The sequence below is a fragment of the Cetorhinus maximus genome, chromosome 14, assembly GCF_964194155.1.
Source record: "Cetorhinus maximus chromosome 14, sCetMax3.hap1.1, whole genome shotgun sequence".
NCBI lineage: Eukaryota > Metazoa > Chordata > Chondrichthyes > Lamniformes > Cetorhinidae > Cetorhinus > Cetorhinus maximus.
Window position 1 is genome coordinate 10,576,106 of NC_135892.1, and position 27,419 is coordinate 10,603,524.

The 27,419-nt window shown below is 44.9% G+C and overlaps 1 protein-coding gene across 2 annotated transcripts in view; it reads left to right on the top strand.

The window, feature by feature from the left end:
* The window catches only part of LOC144690070 (uncharacterized), a 137,077-nt gene that overhangs the window by 61,101 nt on the left and 48,557 nt on the right, over positions 1-27,419 (top strand). For both annotated transcript variants that reach the window (XM_078557578.1, XM_078557577.1), the window contains exons 7-8: positions 12,450-12,529; positions 17,087-17,271. In XM_078557578.1, the coding sequence (XP_078413704.1) occupies positions 12,450-12,529; positions 17,087-17,271 (265 nt within the window). The remainder of the gene's footprint in view (positions 1-12,449; positions 12,530-17,086; positions 17,272-27,419) is intronic.

Genomic DNA, 27,419 nt, shown 5'->3' on the forward strand with positions numbered 1-27,419 from the left:
TTCAGTTCTCAAGGGCAGTTAGGGATGGGCAATAAATGCTGGCCCAGCCAGCAATGCCCACATCCCATTAATGAATTTTAAAAATTGCTATTGTAGAGGATGGCACCACCATCTTGAAAGCAGTTGGACAACTTTAAACATCAGAGTATACAAGCAAAAACAAAAACAAAAACAGAATTACCTGGAAAAACTCAGCAGGTCTGGCAGCATCAGTGGAGAAGAAAAGAGTCGACGTTTTGAGTCCACATGACCCTTCAACAGAACTGAGTATAGTTAGGAGAGGGGTGAACTATAAGCTGGTTTAAGGTGGGGGGCGGGGGGAGAGAAGTTGAGGGTGGGGTGGTTGTAGGGACAAGCAAGCAGTGATAGGAGCAGATAATCAAAAGATGTCACAGACAAAAGGATCAAAGAGGTGTTGAAGGTGGTGATATTATCTAAGAAAATGTGTTAATTAAGAATGGAAGGCAGGACATTCAAGGTACAGCTCTAGTGGGGATGGGGTGGAAAGACTGAAAAGGTATTAGTTGTAGATTTAAAAATAATGGAAAAAGGTGGGAAAAGAAAAATCTATATAAATTATTGAAAAAAACACTCAGTTGTAACAATGCAAGGTCAGGTCTTTATTGAGACACCATAGCTCACAATCCAATATGTGTGCTCAGGTACATCACACTTCATAATTGCAGTATAGGTACAGCATACAAAATCTAGCTCATACTGTTCTACCTCTGACCTCTACAATTAATGCCTGCTACCACTCAAACACAGTACATCAAAGATACTTACAACTGACATCAAAACATGGAGCCAGCAAACATACACTTAACTCTTCTCAGACCTTCCTAGTCATTCTGCCACCATGCTTATATTGCCGTCATAAATTTGACTAAGCATCTATTACTATAAATATAAATGACCAGATTAACATCTTTCAGAACATGAGAGACATGGATAAGTGAACTTCTCACATTCCATCAGCTCCTTATCTCTTGCCTGCTTCGCGAATACTTCCCATGCCCAGCAGAAAGAATACCGGGTTTCCTCCTTTACTCAAAATGCTACAAGGATAGTCTTGACTAAACAAAGTTTCGATCTTTAGCTGACTAATTAAGCTACAGTATTTACATCGAAAGCCTCATTCCAAAATGGAAGCTTTATTCTGAAATGAAATTTGCAAAAACACTTTGTTTATATGGGGCTCTCACCTTTAAATCGTCCTTTAACATGTGACTCAGTCACCACCACAACACATCTGATATTTTGTCCTCCTGCAAGCATCTTACGTCCTTCCATCTCTCTTGTCTTTCATTTAAACTTCTTGTCTTTACCCTGCCCCAAGCCACATGACATCTTCTCTCTGAGAAGCCCTCCTTTCCCCTTCCCCTCACTCCCAGTTCTAAGAAGTTGTTCATCCTCTGTGATTCGCATCTTCATCAGCTCAACATCGCCCTCCAGTCTTCCCTCAGTCTCACCTTTGATATAAAGTCCTCTACTGTTATTCTTGGCCACGCCATTGATCTTGGACTTCCCATAGCTGTAGCCTTGATCACTGCCAAGTGTCATGACAGTATTATAAATTGTGAAAATGGTATTTTAAAGGTAACATTTTTAAAAATGGACTGTAAGTCAAAATGGACTCTTGTGGATTTCAACTAATGTCTTTTACCTCATGAGGAGACATAAGGATGCATTCCCAGGCATGAAAGACATTTAGAATTCAATGAATGCTCAGCAAATGTAAACAGACGCCATTGACTTTGATGGTTTCCCTTCATACACAAAGACGTTGACTGATGAGAAACTTTAAGGCATGAAAAGCCAGCCCAGTAGGTGGGAGGAGGAGTCTGACTGTGATTAAAATTAAATAAAATTATTTGGAAGATGACTTGGCCTTTGTGACAGGGTCACATGATACAGTGGCCATCTTTACTCCCCGTTAAAAATATAGCAAACTCCATGATAGAACTTCATCAGCCATCGATCTGCTGCAATGAGCTAGGCTAACAGAAGGGCCACACCGCAGCTCCTTGAACAAGCAATAAAGAGCCTCCTCTCTGCTCCCCCGCCCTGTCCGCCCCACTACCTGGTTCCATTTTCAAGCTTACCTGAGAAAACCAACCTCCTGCAGAACGACTACGGGAGCCATCACAACTGTTGAGACATCTCTGCAATTTCAAAGCCTTCACTTCAGGCAATGGGACAACTAGACTATGAAATAACAGGCCTGCGTCGAAACAGACTTGAGATTCATTCCATTTTTATAAGAATTGTTTTTTACCTTCATCTAATTCTGTGTGTGTGTGAGAAAGTGAGCGTGAGTGGCAGAGTGAGTGAGATTTTTCTTTAGTAGCCTTCAAGGCAAGGGTGTGGAAAAAAAACGAACCCTTTTCCCCTTTTAAATACACTAGGGTTTGCTGCTGGGTCGTTTAAAATTGACTCTCTCACTCCAAGGGTAAGGAAACACACACACTCACGCACAAATATAAATGATCATGGGCAATAAAAGGTAACACCTTAAAATTGTCCACGACCACAAGGCTATCTTTGAACACTTGCTCTTCTCCCTTAGTACCCACATCCACTTACCCACTTCCAACCTCACAAAGGAACATAATCTCAAAATTAGAGCTGGACCATTCAGGAGCGAGATCAGGGAGCATGTTTTCATGCAAAGGGTGGTAAAAACCCCAAAAGGCTGTGCATGCAGCACCAGTTGAACCTTTCAAGACTGAGATTGTTAAATTTTTGTTAGGCAAGGGTACCGAAAAAAGGAGATCTTGTGACAGAGGGTAACATCCATACCTCTCGGCCAGAAGCTCTGGGTTCAATCCCCGCTTCAGGACTTGATGGCCACGGAAAGTGTGTTCATAATGTGACCAACAGGTTGATTATCAGCCTGTAAATCCTTCCAATATGCCCGATGGCAGGCGGTAAGAGTAGGAGAGTTTCCTGGTCAGCAGAAGGCAACAGCAAGCGACTGCAGTACTTTACCAAACATAACCACAGACCAATCCACTGGAAGTCTATGGTTGCCAATGCCCTCTTCGGGCATGGTACCTGAATGAGGGAAATGGAGCAAAGGTAGGCAAATGGAGTTGAGGGTGCATACGAACATATATGTGAACATACAAATGAGGAGCAGGAGTAGGCCGCTCAGCCCTTCAAGCCTGCTCTGCCATTCAATAAGATCATGGCTGATCTGACTGTAACCTCAACTTCACATTCCTGCCTACCCCGGAGAACCTTTCACCCAGATCAGCTATGATCCCATTGAATGGGCAGCAGGTTTGATGGGCTGAATGGCCTGTCCCTAATGTTTCACCATCCACCCATGATCCCGAACTGTCTATAACCATAACTTCTGTTGGCTCTTGACTCATCATATCTCTGCAACTGTTGATTTGCTTAACCACTGCCTCACTGTGTTCTTAGGAAGCCCCTTATTTTTCCCCAGGAGAAAAACATTATAATGTTCTACCTGTCTAGCTCTACCTGTCCTACCCCATCTTAAACCAGCTTATATTTCACCTCTTTTCTATTTTTCCTTAGTTCTGTTGAAGAGTCATACGGACTCGAAACGTTAACTGTGTTCCTCTCCGCAGATGCTGTCAGACCTGCTGAGTTTTTCCAAGGTATTTTTGTTTTTGTTTCAGATTTCCAGCATCCGCAGTTTTATGCTTTTATTATAATCTCCCACCCTGGTTGTTCCCCCACTTCATCTTTTGAACCCAAGCAGCACAAATTTAAACATACCTGGTGACTGACAGCTCTTGCCGTCCATCAGCTATGCCACAGCAATGCACTGACCGCACCCAAAACCATCCATTATTCCAGGATCTTCCCCAAAACCAAGGGATGGGCTGGTCTAGCCAGCGACACCTGAATCCCATGAATGAATAATAAAAAAGAAAGCAAGGGTAACCTCGCAGACTTCTTTATTCTATGACTTGCCCCTTCTCTCAGCATTCACAGAATGCAATGACCTAGGTAGAGCTTGGAAAACTGAAATAAAAACAGAAAATGCTGGAAATACTCAGCAGGCCTGGCAGCGTCTGTAGAGAGACAAACAGAGTTAACATTGCAGGTCAATGACCTTTCATCAGGATGCAACGCAAAAAAAAAGTTGCATTTATATAGTACCTTTCACAACCACAGGATATCCCGAAGTCTGTCACAGCCAATGAGGTACGTTTGAAGCATAATATTGGTGTAATGTAGGAAACGCAGTGGCCAATTAGAGCACAGCAAGCTCCCACAGGCAACAATGTGATATGACTTTTTTTTTGTGATGTTGATTGAGGAGAACATCCCCTGTTCTTCTTTGAAATGGTGCCATGGGATCTTTTATGTCCACCTCAGTTTAATGTTTCATCTGAAAGATGGCATCTCCGACAGTGCAGCACTCCCTCAAGTACTGCGCTGGAGCGTCAGCCTTGGTTTTTGTGCTCAGGTCTCTGCAGTGCAATTCTGAACCCACAACCTCCTCCTGACTCAGAGGGGAATGCTCTGAACCATGGCTGACATGGCAGATTTAATCCCCCCCCCAACCCGCCTACCAATCAGAATGCCTGCTTCCACATAGTTTCTATTCAAAATCCCATCTCCACTGCAGCCCAGGTCTATGAAGGGCGCATCTTAAATTCACCGATTCTTACATTTAATAAACAAAGAATTGAGTTGTCTTAAAAATAACATTCTTAACTGTGTTTCCACCAAATTGTTTGTACTTTTGGGAAGCATTTCTCAAATCCGTTCTTAAACTGTGTCACTAGTCCTAGCCGTGATTAGCTCAGGTCTTCACAAAAGTTGAAAGCACTGAATATAACCATAGTCTTAGAATATAGGCTTTCAATGGGGACTTTCCTTTTTATTTCACGGGATGTGGGCATCGCTGGCAAGGCCAGCATTTTTTATTGCTCATCCCTAATTTGCTCTTAAAAAGGTGGTGGTGAGCCACCTTCTTGAACCTCTGCCGTCCATGTGGTATAGGTACCCCCCCCTCCCCAAACCCCCCCACCGCCCCACCCAGCGCTGTTAGGGAGGGAGTTCCAGGATTTTGACCCAGCGACAGTGAAGGAACGGCGATATATTTCCAAGTCAGGATGATGAGTGGAAGGTAACTTCCAGTTGATGATGTTCCCATGTGTCTGCTGCCCTTGTCCTTCTTAGGTGGTAGAGGTTGCGGGTTTGGAAGGTGCTGTTGAAGGAGCCTTGGTGAGTTGCTGCAGTGCATCGTGTAGATGGTACACGCTGCTGCCACTGTGCATCGGCGGTGGAACGAGTGAATGTTTAAGGTGGTGGATGGGGTGCCAGTCAAGCGGGGTGCTTTCTCCCCCAGTGATTGCCTGTTCAGTGATTGATCAGGTCTGTAAATGTTATAATGTACTCACGGATGAATAAATAGATGGTGGCTATGCCATACTTTAAACAGAAGTAATTGTTTTATTGGTATAATCAGGGGCCAAAGTAGACAGTAATGTTGTCGCATTACGTTCCTCAAAACAAAGTCTCTGCCAAATTGTTGCTCGAATAGATGGTTTTAACATTTGACTAGTTCCGTACAATGTTTCAGTTCAGTGAGCTGATTTTATCACCCACTCGTGGTGTAGCCCGTTGTCAGAAATGAACTAGTGCTTTTAGTTCTAGGCAATTGCAGGCCATGGGTACTATGGGGGTCACAAAGCAGGACAGCGATTGCTGGCAAAATTGACATGAAAGCTCTTAAGTGCAAGAAATGTAATGAGGTAAAACAGTGAATTCAGCAACTGCACAACAGGTTGATCAGCATCAGAGAGAGGAAGGTTTGTTAATGAGCCAAATCTTCTTGGAAAAATAATGGGGTGCTAACAGCACATGCGGTTATTCCTGCGCAAATCGACCAACAATTTTCAGGGAACTGAGAGACGTGCAGTGAGTTGTGAATCTCCAGAAGTTCTGGTCACTTTACACTGCTCTGCCAGTTTCTGCTCACTATTTCTCCTCGGGCCTCCTTGCCAATTCTAAATGCTTGCTGAATTTAACATTAAACTTGCTGCAGAAAGTTAGGGCTGGTAATTATTGATATAAGTAACCTTTTAACAACGGTATAATTTTAATGCAATGCCAATTCATCCCCCTGGCCCAGAAAGGGAACAATTTATACTGCTGTGTCTCACTCCTGCAGGTAGTAAATTGTTGTTAGAGATTTAAAAAATTTGTAATTTGAAAATTTTCTTACTTTTCCTTGCTCTGTCTTTTTCTCTCTCACTTAATCCAATCCTTTTTTCCCTTTCTTCATTTCTCTTTCTGTATCTAGCGTAACTCTAATTCACCCGATTTTCTTCTCTGCCGATCCAATGTTTCTTTCTCAATCCTTAAGTCTAATTGGTTAAGGAGCAGACTGAGGTCCAAGATTCTCCGTTGCCATCCACTGAGGTCCAAGATCCTCCGTTGCACTCTCCATGCCAATGCACTTTCAGCAAGTTCACCTGCAAATTATATTGGAGCTAAAAGGCTCAGGAGAGATTCAAACAGACAGACACACTCTGAGAATCCCCCACCCCGGACGATTTGGGCCAAAGTATTTCAGCTGTGAGCTGTCAGCTGAACATGTAGTGGGACATAATGGAAGAATAATTAGTTTGGAAGGCAATTTAATAACAGACTAAATGAGTTCATGAAAACTTCCTCTGGTCAGCACTTCTAACAGTTTACTTTCCTGGGGCTTGCAATTTTACTGTTGAGAAAGCAGCCAGAAGAAATCTTCACTGTACATAGTTATCAGAACAATTTCTGCTTCACCATACAGGCAACTTGGGAACAATAAGTGCATTGTGCAACAATCACCCAATTAAAAGTTTAGTAAACTTAGTAAAGTTTGACAATAATGCAGGCACACCGCTCTGCTCGATTGGATTACTGCCTGTAATTATTTGGGTGGAAGCTGTTATGCCTCTGGCTCATTCCTGGCTGGAAATGTAATACCAGCTCAAATGCTGCCTACATGTGCATCAAGCTGCAGATCTGTCAGCATGGGGTGTACATTCATCGCTTTTCACAAAGAATAACATGACGTGTTCATTGTTACTATTCCCGTGGAGAGCAGTAAGGTGAAAAAGCTGAACTTTCTGAATGACCCCGATGGAAACAAAATGATTTCACTTTCTAAAACTTTTTATGTAACATTTAAATCAAAGCCAACATAAATTAAACACGAATTAAGAGGCAAATTGGATTCAATAGAAGCTATAACTTACACTTTAAATAGCTGATACAACAAAGATAAGTCCCACAGATTTCTTAGGCATCACTCTTGACAGATATATGGCACCAAGTGCAGTCCCAAAGTCTTTCACAACTTTATCTTCCCCCAATAGAGTTCAACTACTCTTCAACATGCAGGATTTGATCCTCAAGTAGGCTCAACAACTGCTTTACTCAATCCAAGTTCCATGGATATGATTATCATGAACAAGATGCACTTCTGAGGAACCACCTTCACTCAGTTCACAGCAGTCTGATGGCACCATTTTCCCAGAGTCATCTGTATCCAACCACACAATAAAACCCTGCTATGTGGTAAGGTGGTCTCTGGTAAAAGCCACCCAGTCCCTCAGTGTGTGTTGACTGCTCGCACAGCTCTTTTTCCAGGCCTTTCAGCTGGACTCACACATATTGATTCACAGCCACTGGCTGAATTCTGACCTTGCAGCCTTGTTTATTCTTCCCAATTAGCTTCTGTTTCCCTAGGAACATAACAGAGGCTGATTTCTCAGAAGTCTGATGTCACAGCCAGGAAATCCAATTAACCTATCCCAACGCCCAGAAACCGGGAGCTTTTGGCTTCTCTTTCCTTTAAGGACTTTCTCAGGAAACACAGGTCAATGCAGACTGTAGCTTGCAAAGCTGGATTTCATCATACAGCACTGATGTGTTTCCCAGTGTAGAGATGTTGTCCTTAGAAGTCACATGTCTAAACTTTGTTCCTCTTGGGAGCCATTTTGTGTTACACTTATTTTAATCTGTGGGTCGTGAGCAGGTAAGTTTTCATTTCTATATTCCAGCTTGAATGTGTTTCCTGCTGAGTTGTGGATCTTTTCCAGATATAGGCAAAAGCTGTTTATGTTAAGGAAATGACACAAGTAGGCAAACAACCATTGCGAGTAAATGTGCAAGAATTAACAAGGTTTCTAAAGTGGAATATTGGACCATTCAACAACAACTTGTATTCACATAGCTTCTTTAATATGGTATATGAATCCCAAGGTGCTTCACAAGAGCATTATCAAACAAAAATTTGACACTGAGCTGCTTAGAAGATAGGAGGGAGAGGGAGAGAGAGAGAGGGAGCGGGGAGGGGGAGAGGGTTCTGAGGCTGGAGGACTTTACAGAGATTGGGAGTGGTTGGGGGTGCCGGGCATGGAGAAATTTGAAAAACAGATGATAATTTTTAAATCAAGGCGTTTCTGGACTGGAGGCCAATGTAGGTCAACAAGCTCATGGGTGATGGGTGAATCGGACTTGATTTTATTTATCCTTTCCTATGCTGTGGGCATCACTGGCAATGCCAGCATTTGCTCCCCATCCCTAATTGCCCTTGAGCTGAGTGGTTTGCCTGGCTATTTCAGAGGGCAGTTAAGCATTAACCACATCGCTGTGGATCTGGAGTCACATGTAGGCCAGACCGGGTAAGGACAGCAGATTTCCTTCCCTAATAGTGAACCAGATGGGTTTTTACAACAATCAATGATAGTTTCATGGTTACCATCACTGAGACTAGCTTTATATTCCAGAGTTATTAATTGAATTTAAATTTCACCAGCTGCCATAATGGGAATTGAACCCATGTCCCAAAGCATTAACCTAGGCTTCTGGGTTACTTGTCCAGTGACATTACCGCTATGCCAACATATCCTATGTTCAGTCACCTGCAACAACCCCCATGCAGTGTGGCCTCGTGTCGAATCCGAAACCAACCCTTACAAAAAATGTAATCAATCCTGTGTAAGATTTGTGATAACTCTGCTACTTACTTAGTTGTGAAGTCGGATAAGATAGACATCAAACCTGTCACTTCAAGCGAAGCGCAGCAACAATTTGATCCTTTTCCCCCCCTCACCCCCAACTTGTCCTCCAAGCAGCTCAAGGAGCGGTGGATCTAAACCAGGCCACTCTCCATCAGCAATGACTGAACTCTCCAGCTAAAGACCACTAACTGGGACTGTCCCTCCAAAGGGATTCCACAATGAACAACATCTCCAGCAATTGTGGCTGCCAAAGTTAGATACAATGCTGACCAGTCAAGGAAACGCCCGGAAGATAGTAGAATCCTCAAACAGTTACAGTGCCTGCATTGCAAAATAAAGGTGGCTTGGCAACCACAAAATATCCCTGATGTTTCATAATCTTTGCTCTGATTTCCTTATTACATTGATGAATCAGTGGCCCTGACTTTGTGGTGATAATGACGATGAAAGTGTCAGTGTTCATTGCCATTATTCATCTGAAACTGACAGCAACCTCTGGAGTCCACATGTGTAGTTAAATGGGGAAATTGGAAAGTTGCTATCAGTGACTTCACGCTTGCTCTGAAGGTGCCTTGTTGGGATCTCTGCAGACGACGACCAATTAGAAATTGCCCTACTGACAAAAACCTCCCCTTTTACACTGTGATATCACTGTTAAAACCCCCTCAAAAAGCTGCACCTTGTTCGTGAGGTTTTTAACAGCATACTAAGTCATAACTACTGCTGAACAACCTATCTCACTCTGGAAAACTAATTTTATATTTATAACATCAAATTTTTACATAGAATTACCAAGTTTTTGAATTTTTTTTAAAAAAAGGTTTGTTCATGATATTACAGCTTCTAATGTGCAAGTCCCAATCTTTATTATACTCTCTGTAAAATTTAATTGGAAGTGAAGGATCATCAGTGCATCTTATTTCCTGGTTTGTTGTCTGTGAGAATACTTTAGTGTGATTGGCTGCTTACCTGACTTGATGACATCACTGTTACTGGTGATCCCCTTGACTTTGGCGCCAGACTCAAATTAACATTGGGAAAGGGGAAATCCATGCCACAGAGATTTCTAAACCTTTGTGGGCAGCTTTCTTTCTATGGCCTATGGTGAGTACAGTCACTTCCCCGCTGACCCCAAAATCCAGGCCTATAATTTTTAAGGAAAATTACCATGAATGAAATACACTGATATGCATCAGAATTGATTTAATATTAAACCCTGCTATATTATCTCTCGAACTTCCTTCAGTCCTACAACCCTCCAAGAACTCTGTGTTCCAACAACTCTGGCCTCTTGTGCATACCTCACTCACTTAGCCCTATGAATGCTACAGAGCCTTCAGCTCTCTTAGCCCCAAGCTCTGGAATTCCCTCCCCAAACCTCTTCAAGTCTTTCTCCACTTTTAAGAGACTCCTGAAAATCTATCTCATTGCCCAACTCTAAATATTTCCTTATGTTACTCAGTGTCAATGTTTAACTGATAACTGCCCTAGTGAAATACCATGGGATGTTTCATTATGCTGGAGTAGCTATATAAATGCAAGGAAACTTCCAGTCTGACAGTCTATGCCCTGACTATCTGTTGAAGGGATGGTGTATTACCAGTAATATTCTGTTTGGGCAGATTAGATACTGGCGAGCGAATATGAAGAAGAAAGAGGAGATAACGAGATTGTATAATCATGTATTCAGTTCTATTTACTAAAAGGAAAGGGCAGATCCAATTTGATCTTGATGCATTTATAATGAAATGTGTTCAATTTCAACATTAAAGTTCTTCTGGGAAATTGAGCTGTGCTCTGCCGAGTGTCTGGAGCAAAAGAAGACAGTCTAATAAGTGAGACTTCAGGAGAAATTAGTGTGGAGAGACCTCTGGCTTCAATGGCACATTAGACCTGATTGCTTGTAAAAGACTTGAGGTGAAAAACAATGTGCTCCCTGTCAAGAATGTAATAAGGATTCAGCTTCCAAGTGTGACCATGGTAAGAGAAAGAGCAGTTCAATTTTATTTTACAAATGAAATGTCAGTCACAGGGCTGCAAGTTTTTCCTTTCCTTAACATAATGTATCTTGTTAGTTTGACAAGCAGTAACTGTTGTGGTATATTTAGTTTTAACTGTTGCATTATACATAGAGTCACAATGGGAGACAGTGGTGCATAGGGAAAATAATTAGTCATTGTATAACATTGTGACAGTCAATCTCTGAGCTGAGTAAGATTGGTACCCCTACCCAGTGATCATTATCTCCTGCCTGGTCTACATGCTGTGCCCTTAAGTTCTACCTTCTTGTGGAGGGAACGTGAGAGAAAACAATGGGAGATTATGATTCATTCGTAAGAACTGTACAACAATCTCTCATGTCCAAACCCTCTGTAAATTTGTACTCATCTAAAGCTCTGCTGCCCATAGCCTAACTGGCACCAAATCCCATTCGCCATCACCCGTGTGCTTACTGGCCTACAATGGTTTCCAGTTAAACAATCTCCTGATTTTAAAATTCTCATCCCCCTTGTTTTCAAGTCCTTCATGGCTTCGCCCCCCTCCCTATCTCTGTAACCTGCCGCAACCTCACAACTCTCCGAAATCTCTACCTTCTTCCAATTCTGGCCTCCATCACATCCCCGGTATTCATCGTGCCCTCAGTAGCTGGCCCCTTAGCTCTGGAAATCCCTCCCTAAGCCTTTCAGCATCCCTACTCCTCTCTCTGCCTTTAAGTTGTTCCTCAAAACCTACCTCCTTAATTCAGCTTTTCATCACCTGTCCAAACATCTTCTTATGTGGCTCAGTGTCAAACTTTGCTTTACGATGCTCTTGTGGGGCACCTTATGATGTTTTATTATGTTAAAGTCATTACATAAATACGAGTAGTCTTTTAGGAACATAGGACTTAAAAGCAGGAGCAGGCCATTTGGCCCTTCGGACCTGCTGCCCCATTCAATAAGATCATGGCTGATCAGGTTGTGGTCTCAACTTCACTTTCCTGTCTGCCCCCCCATAACCCTTGACTCCCTTGCCCATCAAAAATCTGTCTAACTCAGCCTTGAATAAATTGAATGTCCCAGCAATCTGGGGAAGAGAATTCCACAGACTAACCACCCTCTGAGAGAAAAAAAATTCTCCTTGTCTCCATCTTAAAAGGGAGACACCTAATTCTTAGACTAGTTCTAGTCTCCCCCAGGAGAGGAAAAATCCTTCCGGTATCCACCGGGATTTTTTTTTTAACTGCAGATAAATCCCTCCTGCTTGGTCAGCGCAAGTATTTAGGAAGAGTGTTAGCTTTGCACTGGTTGATTTTCCACAAAGGCTATTCGGCCTCTCAATGCATCAGCAAGAATTAACTCTCATTTTCACTTCAGCGAAATGTCTGGGTTCCCGCCCCTTTGAAGTTTCTTCAGTGTTATTGCCTTTCCCTTTTCATGGGGGAACCTGCTGTTTGTGTTTCAGAGTGCCGATCCTTCCCAGTCTGAGAGAAGCAGTCACAACAGCCAGCCAAGAAGCAGCAGAGCTCAGCATCTTCCTCTGAAGTAAGAGCATTGGTTTTTGTACCTAAAGGTAGATTTATTTTTTCTGCCTGATTGGTGCTACTTGCAGTTGTTAATTCCCAGGATTAAACGCAATACTTTCCTCTTTGATATTCATCAACACTCTGGGTGTTCTGCATGTTCTACCCCTGTTCGCCATAATTATTGCTAAAATTAGATGAATTCCTGCCCACAAAAGCTAGTACAATCCAGTAACAAACTGCAAGCCACATTGGCAAGGTTCGTGTGTGACTCAGCTAATAGCATTCTTGCTTCTGAGTTGGGAAGGTTGTGGGGCATACATATCAAAGCTGGCACTTGTCTGCTGCTGTCTTTGGGGGATGAGAGGTTAAGTTGCGGCCTCTTGGGGAGATGTAAAAGATCCCGTGGGACAACATTGAAGAAGGGCAGGGGAGTTCTCCCCGGTGTCCTGGCCAATATTTATCCCTCGGTCAACATCGCAAAAACAGGCTATCAGGTCATTATCACATTGCTGTCTGTGGGATCTTGCTGTGCGCAACTTGGCTGCTGCATTTCCTACGGTGCAACAGTGACTACACTTCAAAAAGTACTTCATTACAAGGCACCTTGCCTGATGTTTGTGAAAGGTGCAGCAGAAATGAAAGTCTTTCAGGGTCATGTCAGCTCATTCCGCAATCCAGAGATTTATCTGTTTGTGATAGGAAAGGAACTCACTTAAAATGAAGGATAGTTAGAGTTACATCGGAGGTACAGCAGAGAAATAGGCCACTTGGCCCAACCAGTTCACGTTGGTGTATTTACGCTACTCGAGCCTCCTCCCATCCTGCCTCATCAACTCTATCAGCATAACCTCCTTTTCCACTTTCCCCCATATGCCCACCTTGCTTCCTCTTGAAAAAAGCATCTATACTATTTGTCTCAAACACTCCCTTGTGGGCAATGAGTTCCACATTCTTCACCAAATCTGTGTAGGAATGGCGGCATTGTTCCAAGCCAGGATGGTGTGTGGCTGGGAGGGGAAGTTCCAGGTGATGGTGATCCCATGCGTCTGCTGCCCTTGTCCTTCCAGGTGGTAGAGTTGTGGGTTTGGAAGGTGCTGTCGAAGGAGCCTCGGTGAGTTGCTGCAGTGCATCTTGTGTATGGCACACACTGCTGCCACTGTGCGTCGGTGGTGGAGGAAGTGAATGTTGAAGGTGCTGAAAGGGGTGCCAATCGAGCGGGGCTGCTTTGTCCTGGATAGTGTCGAGCTTCTTGATCCATAATAGTTGCTGGGACAAGAATAACCTCAGGCCAAAAATAAGTAATATTGAATGACTCCTCTGCCGTTCCCTTTTTAAGTCCAACTGAATCTGACCGTGCCTGTTTGCAGATGTAAAATGGACACAATGAGGCCCAATTTCAGGGATCAGCACCTTGCCTCCAAGCGGGTGAGACAGGAAATTGCAAATGCCATGGCCAAGCAGACCGAAGGAGTAATGTAGAAAAGAGAAAGGGTGGAGCGAAAGGCTAAAGAAGGAAAAGTATCCCAGGGCTATCTCCTGCATCCCCATGACACAACTTACTATGTTTCTGGCCTGACCGGATGCTCCAGATTTAGATGGGTTGTGATTGAGTTTGTCGGCAACTTGGAAGGCTGGCAAGACATTATGCAGCAGAGTAGAGGAAATACTTGTGCACATGTATAATGGGACATCTAATTCACTCTGCATTCACCTTCCTCATTATTTTAAAGACCTCAGGACAAGCCACACCTGAAGGACCCTGATTTTGTATTTGATGAGTTAACTCGGATTGGATTAGTCGGTCTGGACTAGTTGGGTTCAACATTCAATTGGTCAAATCCTTGGTTCTCTTTACTCCCACTGTTGAATGCATTATTCCAAATTTTTTAATTGACATTTTTATTGAGATTCTCTTAAGAACATTCACAAGTTAAGCTTGAGGATGGGTCAGACTCCAGCCTTTGAACTCAGTCCATTGAGAACATGATTGCATCTCAAAACCCCCTAATGTCTTTCATTTCACTGCCTTATCTGGTAGATCACTCCAAATATTTATTTCCCACTGGGGTAATGATCTTTTTCCAAATCCACTTCAAAGCTACTTTTCTCGAGTTAAATGAATGACCTTCTAGTAACATTTTGAGTTCACCTTTTCAGTGCTATTTAATATTTTATATACCCCATGAGGTTAAGCTTCTCTCTGGTCAACAAGAGTTTAAATTTCTCTAGTATTTCATTGCGATTGTCCGACTGAGTATTTGGGATCAATGTTGCTGCACTTTTGTGCATTGTGTTCCAACTCCCATAAGTTGTTAGAAGTGTGATGACCAGAAATGAACGTAGGGAAAACAGGTTCAACGTTCACAGGCCAGAATCTAATGCTGGTTCTGAGGCGGTGGTCGGGGGGGATTAAGTAATTTGATGCCTCTGTTCAAAGGCACACAGTGCCTGATCGAGGGACCTGGCATCGGGAATTGGGATGCTCGCTAGGAGCCACCCTCTCCCCCTTCCTCCGGACCCCCCGGCCGGTGACCCACTCTCCACAACCCCCAACCCGTGTCACTGACCTTACTCCACAATGAACCCTGGTGAAGGCTCGAGTGAACTATCGGAAGCAGCCACCACTCCCAGTAGCCGCTGCCTAGTAACGGCTTGGATGGTGGGACTTCCGCCCTTGTGAGGGACATCCTGCAATTACACGTCCCTGGTAGGGCCAGGAGCTCCGGCAGCAGGGTCTCTGCTGCCAGTTAGGGACTTGATTCCCTCAGGGCTACTGGTTAGTGGGACTAGCACTAGTTTTGGTGGCTGATGTCAGGGCCCCCTTCATTAAATTTCACCAAATGAAGCAAGAATCAGAAGTAGCCTGCAATGCTGTAACCCTGAGTCTTGGGTTGATGGGCAGAGAGCTAGTGAGTGTCTAAGACAGTTATCCTGGTGTTCCAAGTATGTGCTTTATAAAACCACAGCAGAACCTCTGTTGACTGATCCTCCACTCCTTTAGCTACGTGTCCCTTTTTAAATTTTGTTTTCAGTTGCTTCTCCATGTTGGCTTGACATTTGAAAGTGTTGTGTTTTGGGCAAGTTTGTTCTTGACCATTTTAGCTCCTCAGATATCAATGGGATCCCAGTGTTGTTTTCAATCAGAGGGTTGCGCTTGCTCTGTCCATTGTTGTGTTGAATAATCACTACAAACAGTTCAAACAATTTTCAGTTAGGAGAGCAACCGTTTACTGTTGCTCCTGAGCCCTGAAAGTCGGCACCTGCAATGTCCAATGCTCTGCACCCCTCCCCCGCCCCCAGAATCGTCTCTCATAAAATGATACAGGAGGAGGCTATTCAGCCCATCAAGCCCATGCTGGCCCTCCTCCCACCATTTTAACTTGCCTGCACTGGTTGGGCCTCCCTTGCTCTCTCCATAAAACTTCACCCCTCTTCAACCACTAAACTGCAACAACGAATGGGCAGCCATACACTGGCACTGGGCGAGAGGCAGGATCACAACAGCAGCTTTCTTCCCTCTGCACAATGGAGTTAGTCACATGACAATTTACCCCAGTGTATTTCTGTCAAGGACACCTGATTAGTGGCCATTGCCATATTGACTTTGGATGTTCTTCAAGCATCAGGGCAGCTCCCCTGAAGCAGGCGCTAGGCCTTGTGCATTAAGGAGTTGACTATCACTTGTTTTGGGCCGCTGAAGAAAATTAGACTTCCTTGAGCAGAGCAGGATTTTCTCACGCTCTCCCCAAGGTTTTCAGGCCTCGGTACAAAAAAATGACTGGTTTCGTTTTTACTTTTAAATTCATGTAAACTCGTCTTCTTCTTTGCTCCTTGTCAATTTTGCCAACTACCATTGGCTCTCCTTCCCCTGTCCTCCATTATTCATGTATCTTCTCTACTCCCTCTCTCCCGTCTCCTCCCTGTGTCCTCTCTCCTCCCTCCCCCTCTTCTCCTCTCTCCTCCATCTCTCCTCCCTCTCTCCTCTGTCTATCCTCTCTCACTGTCCTCTCTCCCCAGCATCTAGCCATGGATCTGGGCAGGTGAGGTTAATAGTCCCAAGCTGGTTTTCTGAGTGGGTGAGCTCCCTAGGCTGCAGGGACAGTGACAGCAACTCGCCAAACACATTTACGGGGGGCATGAGGGCCCAATTTCAGGACGGTGTCAGGCATTCCTGGCTTTGCTTAAGCAATGCCAGTTCTGGGCCGGCTTAACAGAGGCAGACGTGTCTCTAAGCCCGAAATAAAAACAGAAAATGCTGGAAAAGCTCAGCAGGTCTAACAGCATTTTTGGAGAGAAGAACAGAGTTAACGTTTCAAGTCCATATGACTCTTCAGCTCCGAAGAAGTCATACAGACTTGAAACGTTAACTCTGTTTCTCTCTCCACAGAGGCTGTTAGGGCTGCTGAGTTTTTCCAGCACTTTCTGTTTTGTTTCCGATTTCCAGCATCCGCAGTATTTTGCGTTTATCTTATTGTCTCGAAGCCTGTTTGTCAGTGACTGTTAGCAGCAGCCTGCACCAACCTGCGTACAGTTCAGCCTGTCTGCTCCCCTAATGATAAATGCATTTCCAAACCAGCAGGTACCTCCAGAGCTCTCAGGTGTTCACAAGGACAGAGCAGCTCGGCAGAGCTGCAAAGATCCACTTGCAGAGCACCGGCAAGGACAAAACGCTTCTTCCGTCAGCATCTGTCAGTGGGAGTCCATTGCTGCTTCCTCGCAAGACTACACCTCTGGGACAAGCCCACTTGGCAGGGAGATGGGGTAAGATTCTAAATATAGTGCTGTGACCTTCAAGTTTCAACTGTTGGTGCTCGTCTGCGGCTTTTGGTTAACTGTTTAATGCCATGCACCACCTTATATCTGCAAAGGTTATAGAGGCACAGTCATATTGCAATAGCAGCACTTCAACCTCAAATTCCCTTGGAAGTTTCGTCAGACCCCCTTGTGACTCCAAAACTCCAAGTCTTCCAGGCTTCCCTAAGCGAGGGTGAGAGAGATCAGTATTTAGTATTGACTCACCAAATGGACCCCGATTGGAGTGCTCCTGGGCCAAAGAATCTTCCTCTAAAGAAGAGCAATCAATAAAATAACCTAGTTCAGCTCTCCCCTTACACAGAGTGCCATGACGGAGGAGGCACACGGTGGGGTGTAGGCCGAGGCACCTCCCTCCTCCACCAACCACCTTACCTACTCAGCTGGAGACCAGGGGGCTGGGTGATCCAGCGAGATGTAGGCATGGCCACCTACTGATGCCACTTATGTTCACCCCACGAGCCCTCAGGATGAGGGGCAGCGTGCGCACTCCCTGTGTCTGCGCCTGCCCCCGCAGTACCACCCCCCCTCCCTCCCCGGGACAGTACCAGTGGATTTCTGAGGCCTTAGGGTTCCTTTCTTGGCCTCAGCTCATTATCATCATTATGCGCAGCTTCGAGGGCAGATTAGGGTTGCAAAGGAACGCAGAAGCGGTGAGAGTGAGGAATTGAACACAGGCAAAATGTACAGTGATTTGAATAGTTAAAGGAGAGCGGCAGAATTGGGGGCAAAAATCCTTACAACAACAACAATTCATATAACGCCGCTAACACACCCAGGCGCTTCACAGGAGCAGTTACTGGGCAATATTCGACATCCAACCACGCATTAGCCCAGGTGATTAAAAGCTTGCTCAAAGAGGTGGGATTTAAGGCATGCCTTAAAGGAAGAAAGCAAGGTGAAGAGGCAGGGAATTCCAGGGCTTTGGGCCTAGGCAGTCGAGGGCACAGCTGCCATAGATGGAGCGATGAGAATTGGGGATGCTTAACATGTCAGAGTTGGAGAGGTGCCGAGACCTCAGAGAGCTGTAGGGCTGGAGGAGGTTACAGAGATAGTGACTGGGATTTGACACCAGTGAGTGGATGAGAGACGGGGCTTTGGTTGGGGCGAAGGGGGTCATGGGTGCGCAAAAAGTCAGGTTGGACGGTGGGGACTGGCATGCCTGCGCCTCCCCACTGCTGATGGCATTTTACCAGTGGTGGGAAAGATGGTGGACCACCCTTAATTAGCCAATTAAGGGCCACTTAAGGGCTTCTTCCTGCCGCTGCTAGCATTTTACCAGCAGTGAATGGGCCCTCCGCCATATGGGGAGACTGCCAGGTATGTCCTGGTGGGATTGGTGGAGGGGGGAACCCACCTGTTTGGGCACCTTGTGACCCACAGAGGAGGCCCTTGGCAGTAAGAGTCACAGCCCCCACACACACCATCCCCCGCCCACCACCCTCCCCCCCCCCCACCCAAACCCCCCACCTCCCCAGAAACACCCAATCCCTGTCCTCACCAATCATTTATCCCCCCGCCAGGGCCTGTGTGACCGGCCCCTGTGATCCCCGACTCCATGCACCTTGGTTCTCGGGTGGCATCCATGATGCCTTTCTGGGCCAGGTGCAGTGCCAGCAGCGGCCACCGCTCTTGGTGGCGCTGCTGGGACTGAAGAGCTATCAACCCTCTGATTGGCCTGTAGCTCTTGAAGATGGGGAGCCCTGATGCCTGGCTATTCCCTGATTGGTGTAAAATTGGGTGAGGAGGCCCAGAACCAGTCATGTCAGGGTGGCCCTGTAAAATCCTGGACAGGGAAGGCATGGGACCATGGGTGGATTTGATAACAAGGTTGAGAATCCTAAAATTCAGGTATTGCGGGACCTGGAGCTGCTGTAGGTCAACAAGCACAGGAATAATGGACAAATGGGATCTTGCTTTGTTCTTTAAGCTGCCATCTGAGATGCAGCTGATGAGTATCAGCTCTCGTTTTCTGGACATTAATAACACTGAGCTGCCTGTACAAACATCATCAGGAAACTGTGTGAGGGACAATCCCCCCATAATTTAAATACTTTTGTGTATCTCCCACCAGTTTCAGGCAGGTTGCATAAATCTCCACGAACGACATCCACTGAATCTTATGACTGTGAGTCCAGATGACCTGATCATACAGTCAGCTCCCATGAGGGAAGTGGGAGCCATTAGTTCAATCAATTAATGCTGGATCAGTCAACATTTAAACTAAAAAGGGATTGAAAGTTGCGCAGGATAAATATAGTTAGAGATAATTTCACGTGGAGCCTGAAGTGATTTCAGAAATGTCATGCCAAGTAAGACAGCTGCTGACGGGTGACTATTAGAGTGTACAGTCAGAGGTCTATTTTGGGCTTTTGCTTGAGTCATTTTTGGCGTTTCTTCTTTCTAAACTGTGCTGGCACAAAATCCACAAGGAGTGTATGGTTTGAATAAATTAATCCCAGCTGCAGGGAGATACTTCAATTGACATCAGCGACGCTGGAGGGAAAGGACAAAAATTAGCTCACCCCTTCCCCACCCCACTGGCACCAGTTCCTGCTGGAGAGCCGATAGATGTTGATTTCGAAAGATGACTGGCGGGTTAAGTTTCCATGTGTGATACCCCCATTGTAAGTACGCTCGAGTCTGACAACCAATATTTGGGGTTTGCACTGCAATCCTTTTATCACGTGATTCTTTCACACTCCAAACTGCTGGGATTTTGTCAGGCTGACCTGACAGGGGGCCTCATCCACCAGTCGGAGAACCAGCGGAGAACCCCCATCAGTCCCATGGGGGAGGCCCCAGTGAAATCCAGTGCCCTTCAGGCACTTATGTGGCCACTGTCGGGCCATCCCCGTGATTGAGGTCCCCCGAGGCGGAAGTCCCGCCCGCCAAGAGCTACTGGCCAATCAGAGCCGGCAGCTCCTCAGGCCGCTGGCATGAGTTGGAGCGGTAGCAGCTGGTGACACTACGCCCGCCATAGGCCCAGAAATGTTGTGGGAACCCAGGCCAAAGGTGGGCGAGGGCAGGATCCGGGTCACGGGATAGGGGGTGGGAGGCAAGGATAGGGGATTAGCTTTTGGCGCCACCCCTCACCCGATGCTGGGTCCCTTGACTGGGCACAGATTGCCTGGCTATGAGGGAGACCCCCGTGCCCCAGGTTGCCGCTGGCTAACCTGACACAGTTTGTTGGGTCACCTTCCGAGGACGCGGGAAGGCTGCGCAGTTCCCACTTAATCCCTGAGCCATGACTAAATTGTCGTGAGCTCGGGGATAATGGGTGTGAATTGGCTCATTAATGAGTGTAATTGACATCCCACTGCCAGTGGACAGGAATCCTCTTCCGCACTCTGACTTAATCGGGGAAGGTTTTGGCTCCGCTGGAAGACTGACGCGGGGCCTCTCCCACAATTAAATGGGCCCGGCTGCCTTGTGCCACAATTAGCTGCATTAAATCCAGTTGACAATGCAGCCGACATACAGAGAAATTAATATAATCATCTCATTCCTCCTCTGGAGGGAAACACAATCTTTATCAATCCTTTTGATCCTAACTCTCTCTATAAATTGTTACAGAAAACACAAGACCTTTATAGGCTTCTAGTCATGCGCATTGCCCTTGCTGGTTCATTACTGGCCTGGCTGGTGTTATTGTGAACCAGGGCCCCAGAAATGAGAGAGTAGCTTCAAACTTCTAGATGGTCAAAACAAAAACAGAATTACCTGGAAAAACTCAGCAGGTCTGGCAGCATCGGCGGAGAAGAAAAGAGTTGACGTTTCGAGTCCTCATGACCCTTCAGCAGAAGATGGTCAATTGGTTTACCATCTACAGAATGTAGCCAGTTATCCTGAGCTCATTGTACCATTTCCTATCTCAAGACTGTGTTGGCTCTCTCCTTTTACAAAGGGGAGACAAAGGTGAGCCAGTAAGGCACAAATAATACATCCTGCACCTCCACAGAAGCTAAACAGAATGATCAGCAAAATTGTACCTGACATGTTAAAACATGAAGTTTCCTGGGAATGAGCAACTTTCTATATTTTATTAATTCTAGTTTCTGTGCAAGTCCACAAGACATTTATAAGCAACAATAAAGCAAAAACTGTGTTCTCATAAAATTAAACAAAAGCCTAACTCTTTGTATGTATGTGCGTGTACACATCTAGTGTATCTTACAACATGGTCAAGCCCTGACACTACTGACACACACACACACACACACGCACACAAAGTCTGGCCTTTTGCCAGGCATTATAGAGTTTACTCTGTTTGTGGAACCATACCCAGCATCTATTGTGTTTTAATGAGAGGAGGATGTAAACTGAAGGAGCACAAACAAATTAAATGTGTTTTGCACTACAGAAATGTGCCATTCAAATTGTGCCTCTTAACTCCATGGAATTATTCATCTGGCCGTGTTTGTTTACTCCCTTCTCCTAATATTTGGTGTGCTGGTTGAATGAATTATGCAACCTTCTTTATCAGAAGCTTTTGTATTGAGAAGGGGGAGAGGATGGAGAGGATTTCTATGTGTTCTGTTTACATTTCTCCATTCTGTTGTAGGAGGAGAGACACACCTGTAGGACTTAATCCTCTGAATGTTTAGTATGTATTCCGAGCTACTTAGAAGTATTATAGTCTTATTTTTGAAAAATATATTGAAAATGGTTAATATGATAAGCTATATAGTTACGCCATTTGCTGAATAGAGAGAGACAGATGTGTGTCTGAGTTCACTCATGGCTCCATCTCCCTTTCTTTCATTCTAATTAGAGAAGCTTATTCTTTAACCAGCCTGCTAAAATATTTGGTAGAGGAGAAAGACAAAGAAGTAAGATTGCCTTTATATATTTAGCACCTCTCACGCTGCCCTTCTCCAACCCTGAGATGTTCCAAAGTATTTAAAACCAGTGAGTGGCTTTTGAATTTAATCTGATAATGCTCCTGTGAAGCGACTTAGGATATCTCACTGAAGGTGCTATATAAATGCAAGTTGTTGTTGTATCATCACTGTTAGCCCCCCCCCCCGCCCCCCCCAAAACAACTGGAGCCAATTTGTGCACAGTAAGATTCCAGTAATTGAGGTAAAATATCAGCAAATCCTTTTGGGTGGTGTTGATTGAGTGATGAATCTTGGCCAGGATACCATGACAATGCCACACTCTTCTTCAAATTGTGGCATGGGGTCTCTTCCACTCACATGAGCCTAGGCAAATAGAGCTATGGTCTCACAATAATTCCCAAAGACAGCACTTCCTTCACTACTGCAATGAAGTGTCAACTTAGATTAGTGTAACAACAGCTTGCAGTTGTATCGTGCTCTTGTCATGGAAAGAGATGTCTCAGAGTGCTTAACAATAAAGTGCTTGAGACTGATATTCTTTATAAAAAGTTGTCGATGGAAAATACACATGAATAGATTGATCCCATCACAGAAAATCAGCTTGGCTGATATTGACTCATGGGCTAACAGTTCTGTAAGGGAAGAAGACTGAAAAAACAGCATTTATATAGAGCCATGTGATCTTCTATGTCCGCCTGAGCCGACAGAGGAGCCTCAGTTTAACCCCTCAATGGAAATAAGGGCATCTCCAGCAGTGCAGCACTGCCTCAGTAGTGCACTGGGATGTCAGTCTAGATCAGGGTTCAGTAAACTTAATAGCGAGAGGAGTCGTTTTTAAAATTCAGTCAGAAAAAGAGTGTTTACCTCAGGTAACTGTGCAATTAGCTCATTCTGGTGAGAATTACACTGTAGCTCATAGACAGGAACATCTTGCCTAATGTTGTTTTGGCAAATTCATTGTGCATTTATGAAATTGGATTTTTAAAAATGCTTCCCTTTGTATGGTCGGTATCGATGCATTTCTGAACTGTGTAAAGTTTAGCTAGCTCCAATGTTATGGGCACAGAAATATCATTTTTATCTTATTGGACTAATGATCCAGGCTCATGAGTTCAAACCCACGAAAGCAGCCGTGAAATTTAAATTTCATTAATTAAATAAATCTAGAGTGAAAAGCTAGTGTCAGTGATAGTGACAGTGATGGGGGAGATGGTAGCATAGTGGTAATGGCACAAATTAGTAACCCAGAAGCTCTGGATAATGCTCAGGGGACATGAGTTCAAATCCCACCACGGCATCTGGTAGAATTTAAATTCAATGAATCAATTTGAAATTGAAAGGACAGTGACTGTGAAACTATTGCCAATTTTCGTAAAAACCCATCTGGTTCATTAATGTCCTTTAGGGAAGGAAATCTGCCATCCTTACCTGGTCTGGTCTGGCCTAGATGGACTCCAGACTCACAACACTCTTAACTGCCCTCTGAAAGCCACCCAGTTCTAGGGCAATTAGGGATGGGCAACAAATGCTGGCCTTGTCAGTGAGGCCCACATCCCATGAAATAATAAAGGAAAAAAGAAGTGTGAAGATGAAACTAAAGACACTTAGCCATGAGAGGGATGGTAGCAACCTTAAAATCAAGAAAAGGAAATCTGAAAGATAAAGGCCTAAAAATGCAGTGCCCACTTTTTCGGCACTAACCAGCCTTCCATATTGCGACTGGAAGCACATGTTCATTAGAAGAAGCAAGTGAACTTATTATTAATAAAGGCAAGAAAATCAGCCTACTGTTTCCTCCACTTGATATGGTGTTGGGTTTCAATCGATGGTAAAGCTTGCAGACAAATAAGGCAAATAAAATTTGAACAGGTATTTCAATGTGTTGTTAGAACAAGGCAGAATAGGATGACTGGGGAGAAAGCTGGTGATATTCAGCAGTGATATTTTATTGCACAGGACTCCAAGGGTTAACTTTCAAGGAATTAAGTTCCATTAGCTGAGAAATCTAGGACTAGGAGGGGGCATAGTCTCAAAGGTCAGAGCCAGGTCCTTTCAGGAGTGAAGTTGGGAAACGCTTCTACGTTTAAAGGGTGGGAGAAGTTTGGAACTCTCTTCCACAAATGTCAATTGATGCTAGATCAATTGTTAATTTTAAATGTGAGATTGATAAATTTTTGTTAACCAAAGTTATTAAAGGATATGGGGAAAAAGCGGGTATTTAGAGTTAAATTGCAGATTAGCTATGATCTAATTGGTTGTCAGTACAGGTTTGAGGGGCTGAATGGCCTCCCCCTGTTCCTATGCTCTTTCCAATGTTCCCAAAGGTATGAAATTCAGGAGGTGGAACAATGATTTTGGAACTGATGCTGATTTCAATTGTTAAGGAAAATGCTGATTAAATTATAATTTGACAAATTAAAATTGTTTGCATAGATTTGTTTGGGGTGCTCAGAATCATGAGGGGTCCTTTTTTTCTTTATTCTTTTGTGGGATGTGGGCATCTTTGGCAAGGACAGCATTTGTTGCCCATCCCTAATTGCCCTTGAAATGAGTGCCTTCCCAGGCCATTTAAGAGTCAATTACATTGCCAAGGGTCTGGACTCACATGTAGGCCAGACAGGGTAAGGATGGCAGATTCCCTTCCCTAAAGGACATTAGTGAACCAGATGGATTTTTACAACAATCAACAATGGTTTTATGGTCATTATTACTGAGACTGGCTCCTTGTTATATTCCAAATTTATTAATTGAATTTAAATTCCACCAGCTGCTGTGGTGGGATTTGAACCCTGTCCCCAGAACGTTAGCCTGGGCCTCTGGATTACTAGTCCAGTAAAATTACCACTCTGCCACCATCTTCCTCTGAAGAGGGAGCAGATAGGAAGAACTGTTGTCAGAACGGTTGGATTTAAGATGACTGGCAAAAGAAGCAATGGTGATGTGAAGATAAGTTATTCACGCAGTGTGTGTTTAGGATCTGGAATGTGCTACCTGACAGTGTGGTGGAGGCAGATTCAATCATGGCTTTCAAAAGGGACTTGAATAAGCACCTGAAGGGAAATAATTTGCAGGGCTATGGGAAAGAGTGGGGGAGCGGGACTAGCTGAGTTGTTCTTACAGAGAGCCAGCACAAAGATGATGGGCCGAACAATCTCCTTCTGCGCTGTAACAATTCGATGATTCTATAATTCTATCTGGCTAAGTCAGCTAACAGAAGTATGTAGCATTGGACTACAGAGCGTACATGACCTTTAAAAAAGGCTGGCTGCAGTTCTTGCCATTTGTTTAATAGAATTTCAGATCTGCTCAAACGCAAGGCAACTTGAAAATGCCCAGTGCTATTATTCTTTTGCGTTCATTCACTGCAAATGGAAGCAATGCATCTCATAACACACAACAACAACTTACATTGTGGCCTTAAGGTAATAACTGTGCCAAGGTGCTTCACAAACAGGAATAATGAAACCAGACATTAAGCCAGGTAAATAGAGTTAGAAAGCGTGATTGAGGACTTGAGTGTGAAGAGAAGAACGTTAAGGTTTTCAAAGCTGGAGAAAGAAGTGCAGAGAAGGAGAACTTTAGGGAGGGAGTTCAAAAGAGTAAAATCAATACTCATAGTCGTAGTCATAGAGTCAGAGAGGTCTACAGCACAGAAAAAGACCCTTCGGCCCATCAAGTCTGTGCCGGTCAAACAAATACCTAGCTATTCTAATCCTATTTTCCAGCACATAGCCTTGTATGCCATGGCATCGCAAGCGCACATCCAAATACTTCTTAAATGTTATGAGGGTTTCTGCCTCTACCACCCTTTCAGGCAGTGAGCTCCAGATTCCCACCACCCTCTGGGTGAAAAAATTCTTCCTCACATCCCCTCTAAACCTCCTGCCCCTTACTTTAAATCTATCCTCCTGGTTATTGATCCCTCCACCAAGGGGAACAGTTCCTTCCTGTCTACCCCATCTATGCCCCTCATAATTTTATACACCTCAATCATGTCCCCCCTCAATCTCCTCTGCTCCAGGGAAAATAACCCCAGTCTCTCCAATCTCTCCTCATAACTAAAACTCTCCAGCCCAGGCAACATCCTGGTAAATCTCTTCTGCACTCTCTCTACTGCAATCACATCCTTCCTAAAATGCGGATTCCAGAACTGCATGCAATACTCGAGCTTGGCACATTGAGCTTTATTAACAAGGCCCTTAGTTAATGTTCCCATCCAGGCTGATTTAGCATTCAGGTATTGAGTATGGAGCCTGCAGCACAGGCTTTTGTTGGAGGTCCACCTGTGGTGTTCTAGCTGAAGGTTCGTTCGATTAAAGCCTCCCGGGTGTCCCTGCCTCCCTGGAGTATGCCTGGGTCAGCATCTACCCCCTTAGCATTTCTCTGTGTGTGTTCATCCTCGGACTCACTGCTGGAATATCGTGTGCAGCTGCAGCTACTGCGTCTACATCTTCTTCGTCCACTGCGTCCCCCCTTTCCAGCGCAAGATTGTGGAGAGCGCAGCATGCAACCACTATCACCGATACACGATCTGGGGGTACTGGAGTGCGCCCCCTGAATGGTCCAGGCATTGGAAGTGCATCTTGAGAAGACCGATGGTTCTCTCCACCACAGCCCTGGTGGAGGCGTGGCTCCTATTGTACCACTGCTCAGCTTCTGTTCTTGGATGGCGGAGAGACGTCATGAGCTACCTTCTGAGGTGATAGCCCTTGTCACCCAGCAGCCATCCATCAAGCCGGGCTGGAGCACTGAAGAGCCTTGGCACCTGGGAGTGTCTGAGGATGTAGGCGTCGTGGGAGCTGCCTGGGTGCCTTGCACAGACTTGTAGAACCAGCATCCTGTGATCACACACTATCTGCACGTTCATGGAGTGGAAGCCCTTCCTGTTGACGAAGGCACCGGGCTCACCTGCTGGTGCCTTGTTGGCCACATGTGTACAGTCTATTGCACCCTGGACACGGGGGAAGCCAGCAATGGTCACGAAGCCTCTGGCTCGCTGTGCCTGGCTTGCCTGGTCCCAACGGAAGTGGATGAAGGTCAATGCCTAAACAGAGCGTCTGTAACCTGCTTGACACAAGTGTGGACAGCTGATTGGGAGACACCGCAAAGATCACCCACCGAGCCCTGGAAGGAGCCAGAGGCATAGAAGTTGAGGGCTGCTGTGACCTTTAGAGCCATCGGCATGGGGTGTGCACCCACACAGTTAGCGGAGATCTCAGGGGCTATCATCTGGCAGATATAGTTGACTGTCTC